At 25.8% G+C, this 14579-nt stretch overlaps 1 protein-coding gene across 2 annotated transcripts in view; it reads left to right on the top strand.

Moving 5' to 3' along the window:
* LOC107440492 (MLX interacting protein mondo) overlaps positions 1 to 14579 on the top strand; it is a 39818-nt gene that overhangs the window by 2304 nt on the left and 22935 nt on the right. Inside the window, exons 2-7 of one of the 2 annotated variants that reach the window (XM_016053432.4) lie at positions 7315 to 7421; positions 9386 to 9462; positions 10626 to 10748; positions 10905 to 11067; positions 12268 to 12363; positions 13844 to 13950. In XM_016053432.4, coding sequence (XP_015908918.1) covers positions 7315 to 7421; positions 9386 to 9462; positions 10626 to 10748; positions 10905 to 11067; positions 12268 to 12363; positions 13844 to 13950 — 673 coding nt within the window. Of the gene's footprint in view, positions 1 to 7314; positions 7422 to 9385; positions 9463 to 10605; positions 10749 to 10904; positions 11068 to 12267; positions 12364 to 13843; positions 13951 to 14579 lie in introns of both variants that reach the window. The other variant, XM_071177520.1, reaches the window with a different exon arrangement.

The raw sequence follows: 14579 nt of genomic DNA on the forward strand, positions 1-14579 counted from the left end.
ATTGACGGATACACAGAGATTTGTACCCATTACATCTTTTATCGACTGACATTTAAAGTAGTTGCCAGAAATTGCAACAAACTATTGTTTTTGTTTTGTACTATTCACTATACTACTTTTTTAAAGAATTTAACACACTACAGACTACTAAAAAAAGTAGCAACTACAATAGTTTCACTACTTGTAGTGCGCTACTTCTGACCACTGGTCTAAAGCATTACCAAACTGAAAGAATTTCCATATCGTGTTCTATACCAAAATAATTGCCATGTCTCGTGGACTTCTGAAAGTTTGAAAAAACTAGAGTTATTTTTAAAAAACTCAACCCACATTGGTTTTTCGATGTTTTTTTTCTTTTCTGAAATACCGTTCAGTTATATACTATATGTTTTTTTTTTTTATTAAAATGTTATGTAATAATTTAATATTACATGGTTACTTTATATAATAAAAGAATTTCATTTTTTGGTCTAGCCTTTAATTTGGAATATAGAAATTATCTCATAATAATAGTAGAGAATGATATTAAGAAAGAATGATAAATAACTATTAAAAGTGTTACTATTATATGTTTTAATAATTCTTTTAAAGGTAATCAATGAACAAACCTTGAAAAAATTTTTAAATTAATAATTTATAGGTCAAATAAACTTGGCAATGTTTTTTTCTTCCTAAAAATTTAATCCATACTTTGTTTTTTTTTTAATATGGAATTATTATGAGTCTCAATTTTTGTATTTAAATATACAAGTTAAAAAAAATTCTAAAACCTAACTCAATTTTAATGCAATTATAAAAATTTAATGTTAATTAACTTCATAGATATAATTAAAATAATTATGAAATTAATTAGAAAGAGTGATATTAATTATAGTTTAAATCAATGCAAACTAGATATTCCGAAAACGCCAAATTTATATAATCAAAAGACACATTCAAAACAAGCTGAATGCTTTTCAATTTATTTATCCATTTAATTTAGCTGAATTATATAATAATTAAAAATAAATTATCAAGTTAATTTATTTTCAATTGTTTGGAAATTTTTGTTTAAATGACAATAATTGACAATTATTTTTCTTTTAAAGTCTATTGATCTAGTGCAGTAAATTAAGAAACTCACATTGAAAAAACCTGGATGGTCTTTTTCAGGCTTGGCTTACTTTGGCAAACTGTAAACTTTCGAACCGTGGGCTGCGAGAAATTAAGGGAAAAAAAATTTGTGGAAAGGGACTAACTCGAAGGGTATAATTCGCAGCCTCTCCATGACAAACATTTAAGAATTTTTTTTCTTTCTTTTAAATTTGCAAGTTTTAAAATCCATGGTTGTTATAGTTGGTGTGATAGATCACGAAACAGAAATATCTCCTATAATATTTGAATTTTTTGAAGAATTAATAAATTTTTCTTTCGGTTATTCTAATTTAATTTTTTTTATTAAAAATAAATTTTGTTAAATTTCAGTTTTAGTTATATTCAGTTTTTCAGTAAATAAATATTATTTTGCGATGTCTGTGAAAATATATAAATAGCTTTTTAAAAAAAGTAACATACTAAAAGAAATTTAATTAAAAAAAAAAAAATTCTTGTTTTTTTGTAAGGAACTGATGTCCTTAACTGTTTTAAGATAATTTTATTTTAAAAGAACATTTACTTTTAAGTTAACTAAATTAAAGTATTTTGATATGAGATGTTTTTCATTTGCTAGTTTTAGTTCATTTTGTCATATTAAAAATTAACTGCATCTATTTTATTTCTGAGTTAAAATAAAAAGAACTAATTAATTAATTATAGAAATTGATTTACCATTGATTGATAAATTTTATGATTATTTTTCTATATTTGTATAAAAAATTGGGATACACTTTTTTATGATGCTGACTTTTTTAACTATTCCCATTATAATTTTTTTATACCTAGAATTATATAAAAGAATTTAAATGCTTGTATTTGCTGTTTAAATGTCTAAACTAATTTTTTTTAAAAATTTTTATTGAAATATTTATTTTTCTTATAATCATTTGCTATTTCAATTTTGCTTCAACTTACTGTTTTATTACTATGGAGCAGAATTACACCTAGTATTCTTCACTAAAAATGTTCATAATTACAAATGTTCTGCTGGTATTCAATAAAGTTAGCTAAATAGATAACTCCCACTAGCTAAATTATTATTATTTTTAAATGGAACATAAAAAAAAAAAGAAAAATTGTTAAAAAAAAAGAACCTGAATTTTTAAAATTATTTCATCATACATTGGTGTTATTTGCTATCAGAGCATTTGATATTCATTATTGGCGCTACTACAATCAGAACCAAATATAAAGTTTTAGTTTAGAAATAAAGGGGGGCGGAAAGGATAAAATATGCTAATTTCTAAATAAATGTTTCAATGTCAACGAGGTATCGTTGAGCAATTAGCAATGAGATCTGTACTAATGCATTCCTGCTTAACCAGAACGTACCGAAGTATATAATCAAATATATCAATGATATAAAAATATAATTGTTTCTTAGAATAAGGTTGATGTTGTTCCGCCATAATTATTTTAAGTTATTTTTGGAACAATTTTAAGACATTGTAAAAGCCTCCTTTGATTTTTATTAACATGGTCTTTTTGAAATAAATTTTTTTGCAATTTGTTATAGTCCTTTTAAAGGTGTGTCAGCTAGGTTTAATTTATAATTTAAAATTAATTATTATGTCTAAATAATTTGATGTTTTCCGGTAAAAGATTATCAGTTTACAAGATTTTCAATTAACAAGATGGCCTGCCTAAGTTATTGGTCTGTATCATTGCAACAACATCTTGTTAGAAGGTTGCTGAGTCTACCAGCATTGGTTAACAAACTACCAAGTGTAATTTTCTAAATGTTAAAAAGTCATGAAAGAATTCCTATTTTCATAATAACAAAGATCAATGTTTTTTTAAAAAAAAAGTCAAGCTATAAATTTTAACAAATTCGAAACCTAAATTAATCAGGGAAATACAAATTTAATTCCTGTTAAAAAAGAAAAAAAATGTTTGAATTTAATTAATACAAGTTTATATTTAATATACAATTATCTATGATAATATTTTGAATAAAAAATTAAGTTAATATTTTAAAATAAAAAATGAAAGGAATTTAAAGTAAAAAAAAAAGTCTCTGGGGTGCTGCTAGGTATTTATGTCTTCTATCTATGTCAAGTTTAATATTATTTAATGCATTTTTTGATATATTTATATGCTGCTATAATCATATTACTATGTTAGAAAAATACAATGTATTCCACAAGATTGGTTAACTTTTTTGATTACTCATGTATTATGTTTCTTGAAACACAAAATATAATATAATACTTTGAACAAAACATTATTTGTATAAAAAGAAAAACATGTTTTTTCTTTTCTTTTTCAAACTATGATTCTCTTGTTTGTTAGTTTATATTATGCAATAATGCTATTTTTATAAGAAACTATGTATCAAATGGTAACTCATAATTTAGACCTTTTTGAAGTTACGTAGATAAAAATCTTGCCATGGTTATTTTCTAATCTCTTTTTTTAATCTGTTTAGTCTTTTTTTGAAATGTGACAAAGTTGAGATAAGCTAAATTTTTTTGTCCACCTAGGCCGGAAAAAAAAAGGAAATAATTATGAAATAATATTCTGAGATATTTTTTGTTTTAAATTAAAATAGCTTTGTAAAGAATCATTATTTAATGGAAATTTTGATACTATTATGTATAATTTAATTTTTTTTTTGCCAGCTATTTATTGTTACTAATCAAATCATCAGTATTAATGAGTAAAATTTTATTATTTCTTCAATTTTTTTTTAGTGTATTAATTTTATTATTCCTTAAAATATTTTTTAATAAGTTTAATTTTTATTTTTGGTACACAACAATTGAAACATAACTAAAGAGCAAATCTATTTTAAATGTGACAATTATGACTAAGTAGTGTGAGTATCAAGTGAAAGAGATAAGTAAATGATAAGTGTATTCTAGTGGATCTCTTATCAGTTGGATGACCTTGTTAGCTAACAGGGAGACAAATAATTTCTTCCTTATCTATATTTTTTCCTTAATATTTTCCAGACAAGATAAGGCATATTCAATCCTTTTAATTTGTTTTCTATATTTCATTTAAGTAAACACATAATATATATAACTTTATATTTGAAATATATTATTGATCTTTTATGAACTGTTTATTTTAAATTACCTTTTTTAAAAAATTTGTTTTTAATAAAGAGCAAAATTTTATGAGTTTTATAAAACTATATAATGATGTTTTTAAAATTTTTTGTTGTTGATAATTTGTTAATAATTTTAAAAAAAATAGATGAAAACTGAGAAATTGTTGGAAATTTCTTTCAAAATGCACGATTTTGATGTTGACTTTTCGTCAAATTAGGAAGATTAGTTCTATAATTAAAGCTAGACCCAATTTTGTTAAGTTATAGGCAAGAAAAAACAGCATTGATACTACCATTTAGACTGAATGTAGCTCTTGCCAATTAAAAGAAAAAAAAACATTTTTTTTTTGAAGTAATACATTTGAAAAGAATTTTTTAATGTTAGATTTCAAATTCATTTTAATTTAATATCTTAATTGCTCAGAATATGCTATGCCATATAAAAATATTCATGCTGAGCATAAAAAGTTATATGTTGCTCAAAGTCATTACATAAAGTGAATAGGGCAAACCTTTTTAACTGTTTTGATTTTAATTTTTATGGTTGTCTTATAAGTAAGGTGATCTCCAAAGCAAGTAAAGAGGTTCAATTGGTTCTATTTCTAACAAGCTTTGCTTTGTGTATATTTGATAAAGAGAAAATCCCTTCTCAGGTTTTAGAACCAGTTTTTGTTAATATTCAGAATAATGATGAAGCTGTATTATGAGGAAAATACTTACGTTTTGACTTTAAACTTGGTCAACAGTTAATTTAGCTACGCCACTAAATGAAGATTTGACTAGTTGTCCATTCTTTCTCTTAAGATTAATTTTAAAATTTTTATTTATTTGACTTTTACTTTGCATGAAGGAAGGTATAATTTGAAATTGTTGAATTAGAAAATTTTTTTTTCATCATTTTTAAATGACTATTTATGTAAAGCTCTCAAACAAAATTTCAACTTTCTAATAGCTACAATAAAAATGTAACAAATAATAGCTTTAAAACTTTATAGAAAATGTTAAATTGCTCATTTTTAGAAATGTAAATCATAAAATGAAAAAAAAAAATTTTTTTTCCTCCATAATATTAGCAAAATTCTGGAGTCCTAAAAGCACAGCAAAAAGAAACTTCTCTTATTTTTCAAAATGTTTAGCTTAGAGGCCTGTAAACTCAAATAACAGTTTAACTCGATATAATTCTTTTAAAAAATTATTCTAAATGTAGCTGTTTTCATCCATCAATTGATAGTTTTAAAAGATTATTTGTCTTTTTAAATGTGAGTTTTAAGAGATTATTTGTCTTTTTAAATGTGATAAAATTTTAATTAGGAATATTTTTAAATGTGATAAATTTTAATAAAAATATTATAGCGAGATATGTTAACTTTGACTGACAAATTAAGATACTAAATTCAATATCTATTTTCATGTAATATAAGTTTTAATTTATAATGCATCCCTAAACAAAATTTTAAATAGCTATGAATCGTAATTTTTATATATATGACAATGTTAAGCATGAGTTCATTACTGTAGTTGAATTGTTTCGATGTTTACTTTACACAATAGTAGCTATTTTAATTTCAGATTACATTTTTCAGAATAGTTTTGATTCTTTAAGTGAAAAACAACATGAATGAAGCACAAATAAAGTACAAAAATGGGCATACTACAGTCAGACCTCGATATAAGGTCACCCTAAGGGACGTCGCAAAAGTGACCTTATAAGCGTGGTGACCTTTTAACCGATTCATTAGCAGTTCATAACTGAGCACATAAATAGTACACATTATGACTTTTTAAAAATGGTAATACAAACGAAAAAGATCGGCCATTAATTAAATATTAAGTCAATAAATTTTAACAGAATTAGTAAAAAATTAAAGAAAGTCAGATTTTTAAAATTTTTTTTAATTTAAAGCTACTTACAAATTACATACATACATTGTACATACATACATTACATCTTACCTTATTTAAAATAATCATTTATGCAGGTCTGTCTTGTTTTTCGTTTTATTTTTCGACCCATGTTTTCTAGATTTTGTAACTTCTCAAAATGTTCCTCTGCTCCCTCATGGTTTGTAAAAATATTTCGTATGACATTTATTGCATTAAAGGCTTCCACTTGGGTTACAGCTACAGTCTCAGGATCACTGTCGTTGTTCTCGCTGTTCACAACTTGTGAAACAATTTCAGAAATTGTAGCTTGTTCGTTGGCTGCAACATTTTCCTAGAACTAGAGAGGGGTAATCGCCTGGTAAGGAAGTTAAATAGGATTTTGTTAGAAAAGAGCTTCCCTCGCCTCAGATAAAAATGACCTTATCAGCGATAATGTTTTCTAGATTTTGTAACTTCTCAAAATGTTCCTCTGCTCCCTCATGGTTTGTAAAAATATTTCGTATGACATATATTGCATTAAAGGCTTCCACTTGGGTTACAGCTACAGTCTCAGGATCACTGTCGTTGTTCTCACTGTTCACAACTTGTGAAACAATTTCAGAAATTGTAGCTTGTTCGTTGGCTGCAACATTTTACTAGAACTAGAGAGGGGTAATTGCCTGGTAAGGAAGTTAAATAGGATTTTGTTAGAAAAGAGCTTCCCTCGCCTCAGATAAAAATGACCTTATCAGCGATAACGATTTTTAAAACTTGACCATATATTCGATAATCTGTAACAAAGAATTCCTATTCAATGAGCCGGCACTTTGGAAAAGTGACCTTATATGCGGGGTGACCTTATATGCGGATTACCTTATATTGAGGTCTGACTGTATAACTTCTGTACTTTATTTGTATTTTATTTACATTTGGTGTTTAGACTCTGAGGAAGGTTTCTTGTGTAGAAAACTGAGACTATAGCATGTCCATTTCTGTACTATATTTGTACTTTAGTCTTATTTTTCACTTTCACCTACAGGCCTACATAGTACAAAGTATACCCTATCTCTTTTGAGTTTTGATTCTTGTTTAACTATTTATGGTTTGCACATTAATTTGCATATTTTAGATAATGTTGTTTTCTCTTCTTAGGCTTTTATTCTTGAAGAAGATTCTGATTATCAATGCAATGTATTTTTTTATTACTAAAAAACATAGAAAACATAAATTATTTGCTAAACTTATTTTGTATTCATTTACAGTGGGAAATTAACTTCACCAAGATGGAAACAATTCAAAGGACTCAAACTTCGTTTAAAAGAGAAGATACGACTAAACAATATGATTTGGAGAGCTTGGCATATGCAGTGTAAGAGTGCACTATTTTAGTACACTGTATTTTGTCCCTTAAATGTCTTAATGCTGTTTACGACATTTTAGTGATATTATTAATATTATTTTGAAACTAATAATGCATGTTTATTGAGTATGAACATTTATATAGTTTGAGTATGAGCATTTATATAGTTATGCAAGTCTTCCTAATTTTTGAATTAAAATGCCCATATTATAGTTATCTGATAAATTTTTTCTAAGTCAGGTAAATTGATTCTATAATAACTGTATGAAATATATATTTCTATACTGGCCTTTCAAACATCTCTCTCTTTTTTTTCATTTTAGAAGAAGTTAACCTTTTTAAATATATTTTGCGTTATTACTGGTGATAAACAACTAATTAATGAAGCATTTAGACTAAATTTTAATTTTTGAATTGTATGTTTTATCTAAATCTATGATTTCGGTAGATTTTATTTGCTACTATTCCTTGTTTTTCGTAAAAGTTCATGAGTTTTTCTGTCTTACTGTTTCATATATCATGTTGCATTTATTTTTTATTTGTTGAAGATTAAAATGAAATGTTTTTAAATTTTTTACTTTACTTTTTATAACTATACTTTTTATTTTCATGACTATTTACTTGCCTCTAAAGTGATTGCTTAAGACAAAATTATTTTCCCTTATGCTAAAATAAATTTAATTTTAATTGGTCTTTATTATTTAAAAGAAAATGGCAGGCCATTTTTCAAATTGAGTTAGTTATCGATAATAATATTCTAATGTTATAATTGTTTTTTTTTTGTATGCTAATGCTAAATGATTCAATATTTATTAATAGTCATAGAAATGATTGTACTAGAGAAAATCTGGATTTCCGGATTTTTCGCTAACCGCGATCCGGAAGTTTTCAGAAATCCAAGGTCTAGAAGTTTCAAGAAATCATTGATCTCTAAACTAAACAAAACTCAGTGGCGCGACAGTCCATAGAGGGCCAAGGCCTACTGTGCCCATCTCAGTTTTCTTGACCTTGAGCTCTGAAGTGCAGGAGCTGATATTCCGGTCAGGTGGTCAGCCGAATGCGGAACCCCCAGTGTTTAGTTCCCAACCATGCTTGGTACTCATTTACCGACCCACTGAAGGGATGAAAGGCTGAGTCAACCTTGTCCGGCCCAAGGATTGAACCCATGACCTGTGGCACGGGAGCCCGAAGTGCTACCTCTCAGCTACCAGGCGTCAATCATTGATCATATATATGTCAAAAAATTCTTGTGTATTTTATTTAGAAATTTTAGAACTAGAATTTATACTTGGCACCTCTTCATTCGTACATATTTTTTCTTTTAGAATAATAAATGTGATTTGACATAAAAGTAAACTTATACGTAATTATTCATTTAAATTATTCTGCATATAATTTATTTAGAATTTCATGTTTTTAAAATATCAATGATTTAAATTTATGAAGACATTAATTTTTTGAAATGCTTCACTAATTATTTTACTCGCGAAATTTTCAAGATTTTTGAGTTGGGCTCTCAATTAACCCCTGGTAGTCGATAAATAATGCATATATGTTTAAATTAAAATAGACGAATCGTTTTTATAACTTTCAAAATAACTTTATAGTAACTACTGGAAACCTGGTGTAGTATCACCTTACTGCATTCTGTTTCTGTAACAGCTAGTTTAGGTGTTTTACTGCTTTTTTTAATTTTTTTTAAAGAAAATTTTTATTTGCTTCATGAACCTAATTTGTTTCTGACCATTATCGGACAAAATTTCATTATATTTGTGAACTTATAGCTCCTGAGAATAAGTTAAAATTTAATTTTTTTTATATAACTTGCTTTTAAGCGTAATTGAACTTTCATTTGTTTGAAAAATATTTTAGAAAAATCAGATAATCTGTGTTACTAAAGAGACTAGTTAGTTTGTGTTCTTTACAAGTTATTGTTACTGATGTAATGAATGTTATCTTTCCTTTTATTATAGTTGTAATGAGGATAAAAACAGACAAATTATGTCAGTTTGCCACACCTTTAGATGGAGATACTCATATGAAGGCAGAGGTATGTTAAAATATTCTTCCCTTCAAAATTCATGGGGCTGCTTCAAATTTTTTATTCTTCATAATTTTTTTGTTCAAAAACAAAATTTACTTATGAAGTTTATACAGAAATACACCTTAAATAATTTTTCTTTCTGATGCATTACATAATACGTTTATAATTTTTTTAGCTAATTACACTGATTTATAAACCATCCACCAGTTCTTCTGGGGATTTATCTTGTAATAAATACTTCTTCTAGGAACCTGAGGCACTCTTTTGACCTTTCCTAAATTTTTCTTTGTTACTTCTTTAATTTTACTCCTTTTTATATCAAACATTTAATCTGTAACATTTAAATTTATTTTATATTGAGTTTCAAATAGATCAGCTGCATTTTTTTTCTTGTGCCAATAAATTCTGTGTTTGTGCATAAAAAGAAACTGAGCTATTTTTTATTTATTTATTTTTTTTTTTGCTTTTTTTTGCTGCAAGATTTTAAATTTTTTTTTTAGTTTGTACTCTCAATTAGCTTTTGAAAAATTAAACTAAAAATAACTTAGTTTAAACATTTGATTCTGTGTCATACTATTATTAATGTTTTAAAATCTTTTATAATTTTTTTTTTTAAGTTCTAAAATGCTTCTAAGAATGTGCATTTTTTACAAGTTACTTCATTTATTTATTTTTTAAAAATTTCAAATCTATGTTCAGCAATTTTGTTAGAAAGTATGCCATAAATTTTTTAATAAGATTTTATATTTGAGTAAAATTATTGTAAAATTTATGTCTTATTTTACGGATAAGTGAGATAAAAATATTAATGATATTACCATCTTACTTAGATTCTTCTCTTTTCAACTTGCTAAATAAAGTAGAATAAAATAAAATTAGATAAAAATGAGGTATTTTGAAGCATTTTAAGAAAAATATGTATGTCTTAAATTATAAATAAATAATTTTTGATTAATTTTTTAAATTTATTCATAACTTGCCATAGTATTAGATAAAATAATCAGGTAAATCTAGATTTTACTATTCTAGTTGTGTTGTTTCCTTGAAAATGTTTATTTTTCAAAATCTTATTTGACTACACATTCTATTTTGCATTAGCATTTATTTGAATATCGTAGTTTAATTGTTTTTTAATTTGAAATTAAATAGAGAGCAAACTTTATTTTAAGGCTGTTGTTATCGAAGGAACTTACTGGAAGAGGAGAATGGCTAGCATTACGGCAGAGTATCAGAAATGGAGACTATTTTACAGGGAAAAATGTAGACTAAAATCAAGTTATGAAGCTGAAAATGTTAGTATTATTAAATATTTAGTAGTTTTATTGAATTAGCTCTAATATTAATATGTATTTATTGCTTGTGTTGGATTTTATATTTATTAGAGGCAGATTAATTGTTATTAATATTTTTGCAAAATTAACTTTTAATAATTTCTTGTTGAATTATAGATGGATTTTGATTTTGAAACAAGATGGCCTTCTTGGACCAAAGACCCATATTCACCTCTACAAAGTGCCATGGACGAAGATTTTCTAATGGATTTTACTGATACCTTATTTACCAGTTTCAATCCAAGCCAACCATTTGATTTTCCTAATCCGAGGGAAATTGGTAAGAGAATTTTTAAAATTTATTTTCAATTAATTAAAATTTATACATTTATTACTTTTTCGTATCTAAACAGATTGCAGTACATTTTGCTTTGTTTAAATTTTGTCATATTTTGTATGTGGTAGAGAACCTCAATCTTTTAAACATAATTAGTAAATACTGATGCAAAAATTATGAGAAATGTATATAATAATTATGAGAAATGTATAATTATAATTTGTGAGGCAAGGGATTAGTGTAAAAAAAAATTCTGATTTTTATTGGGTTAAAATCAGTAAGTTTTTGATGCCATTTTTTTGTAAAGGAGTTTTAAAAGTTTACCCAACAGATCTTTTCGAATATTTTTCTTTAGCTTTAGTGTTAAAAGTAGGGAAAAGTAAATAAGTGATTTATGCCATTTTTATAAAAATTGATGAATTGTTCTTAATTGAGGTATTGAAACTACCTAGTACTACCTTAGCTAGAGAATTCGACCATGCAAATTACTACATATGTTCGTATAAGCTGAGAGCATAATGGCTGTCGTATTCGCCTTTTAGGTTAGGCATTCTATACGTGATATAACAATGCTAAAGGTCACAGTTGATGGAGGGTTTGGATTAATTATAGTTGTGTGTATATTGTATTATAGTGTTGTACAAAATACATTTTGTTTTTGGTGTTTTTTTTATAAATTTTCATCTATAAGACCTTGCAAAATTTTATTTATGTTACCATAGCTTTAAGCACCATGGCGAAAACTATTTGGGTAACAGTTCATGAGCAAGTTGTTTGTTTTGCACTCATTTTTATTATTATTCATTAGTGAAAAATAATGCATTTTTAACTAAAATTTGATAATAACTACTCAAAGGTATTCTCCATATTGACCTGTTAGCTATTAACTGCATAGGTTGTTTCTTAAAACTGCATAGGAATTTCAAATAATTCCTCTATTATGTAACTTCCTGTAATTTGGAAACCTATAATTTTCAAAGCTTTATTCTAATTGATATTAATTGTAAATCTATATTTTGCATTCCTATAATTTGTAAATAATTTCCAGGTTTTTCCACTAATATCTATTAAACATTTAAAAAAAAATTAAAGAAAAGGAAATATTTACATATTTATTAAATTTTACTTAAATATTTATGTTAAAAAATAAAGACACAAATATTTCAAATGAATTATATATATATATATATTTGTCTTTTGCAGCTGCTAGAGCTAGTATTGCTGATTTTATTCAACCAGGACTTGTTCAGTTGCAGCCTCCTGTTGATGATATAATGGATACTCTAGAACCCCTTTCAGGTGTCTATGACTTAATTAAGAAAATCTTTGTTGTTATTTTTGATTTTATTCAGCAATATTGAAAAAAAAATTCTTTGTTAAGAATTTCTTATTCTATAAAAGGCTCATTACCAAAAGAAATTCTTAAAGTTTTTAAATATTTATTTATGATTTTGATCTTGTAACTAAAGAATAACTATATTAGATACTTTCTATTAAATAAAAACAATATTAAAAAGAAACATTAGAAAATGTTTTTTTCAATTTTATTTGAAAGCAAAAAATCTTTTAAACTTTCTGTTACATGTTATAAAGAGTTGTATTTTACAATGTATTTCTATATGTTTTAAAAAAGTTATTTTTTTTATTAGAATGTCAATGTTGGTTATAAAGTTCATAGGTTGTTTTATTTTTAAATTTAAACAAATCTAATTTTTACTGAACATATCAAAGATGTAATAATTTTGAAGGGAAATATATATGCTGTTCATTTATAATGCTTAAATCCCATTTTTACTATTGATGCTCTTCCTTTTTAATAGTTGATCTATAATGTATAAAAATCTTGTTTTCAAGTTGTGATCTTTTTTTGAATTTCATTTTTTTATAAATATAAATAACAACTATTTGAATTACAATGAATCTACAGTGATTTCAGTTTAGTTTATAGATACAAATAGTTCAAAAGTCATTTATGGAATTAAAGATAAAAGTGATTGGAAAATGAAGATACCTAATAATTGCTGATTTTTGAAAACTTATATAGGTCTTTCTCAATATCAGGATTATATTTCTTGTAAAATTTTACCTTCAGTTTTATTTAGCATAAGTGATTATTAAAAAATAGCATAGGTGAAGTACAATGCATAACCAGCTCTTAATTTTTGTGTTTAACTTTTTTGCTTTAATTTAAAAGCTAGTTATTGAAAATTTTTATATTGTGTTATATTGCAGAGTCTTGTTAGTTTAAGTTAATTTGATTCAATAACTGCTGTGATTTCTGTAACTTCAAACTAAGCAATTTATCTCATACTAAAATTAAGATATCTGAAAATATATTAGTCTCTTCACCTCCCCCTACTAAAAATACTTTTGGTAAATAAAAAAAAAATTGTACAGAAATATATTTGAAAATTAATTTATAACATCATATTTATAAGGATTGATGATAATAAAATTTAGTCTTTAAAATGTGTATCTAAACCTTGGTTTAGTCTGGACTCAGTTACTGTTTATTTTATTCATGCTCAATCATTTGTACAATTTGTACCATTGTACTGAATCTGCAGATTAAAATCATAACCACCAATTGAGATTCAGTTGATTTCAGAGGATAACCTTTAATTTTTTCTTAGATTTAATGATTCCCTGTATTTTTACTATCTAAAAGCTATTAGAATCATTTTAATTAACATATAATCCTTCATTAGAGTTAGATATTGCAGTTATTAATGGTATAGATTTTATTTTGTAACTATTTCAATTAACAATTATGTTACAGATCTTTTCACAGATTTTTTAAATGCAAGACTTCCTCCTCTACCAGAAGAGAATACATTCAATGGTGGTAGTTTACAAGACATAGGTTCGTCTACAGTTGAGCAGCAGGTATGTTGTGATATAACAGATTAAATTTAAAGCTTTGGACATTTCATAAATTTTTATTTCTATAATTTGTGCAATCTGAGGTTTCTCGATTCCTTTATGTATATACAGTGAAACCTCCTGTTATGGACACTCCTGCAAAACGGACGCCTCTCAATACGGACATATTTTTAATTCCCCGGGAATCTTCTATGAATAAACCATTGCGTACATTCTCCACAATGCGGACACTCCCGTAACCGGACGCGGACAGTCATTTTGGTCCTGAAACATTGTTTTTTATCTCTACAAACCAGACACTACTTTTTCTAAATAAATTGCCAGCTAAAAAAATGCAACTTTTCACCATTTAATGTAAATAAAACTTTTTGCCTTATCCATAACTAAAAATATTGTTAAGCTATTTCACCACCGAAAAATCAATCTTTCTCCTGTTACCTTGCTTTATCTTTGTAAAGAAAGGAGAGAAAATGGTACTGCACTCCTGAAATAATTCTGACATCGGCATGTTTTGATCTTTTCATCTGGACCACACAGGTTATGAGACCCCTCAAGTTGAAATGACTTCTCTCAATGCTTCTTCCCCATTGAAAATTTCTTTAATTTTCTTATCAATTTGAAGATTGTATTTA

Source organism: Parasteatoda tepidariorum, chromosome 2 (assembly GCF_043381705.1).
Source record: "Parasteatoda tepidariorum isolate YZ-2023 chromosome 2, CAS_Ptep_4.0, whole genome shotgun sequence".
NCBI classification, from domain to species: Eukaryota; Metazoa; Arthropoda; class Arachnida; order Araneae; family Theridiidae; genus Parasteatoda; species Parasteatoda tepidariorum.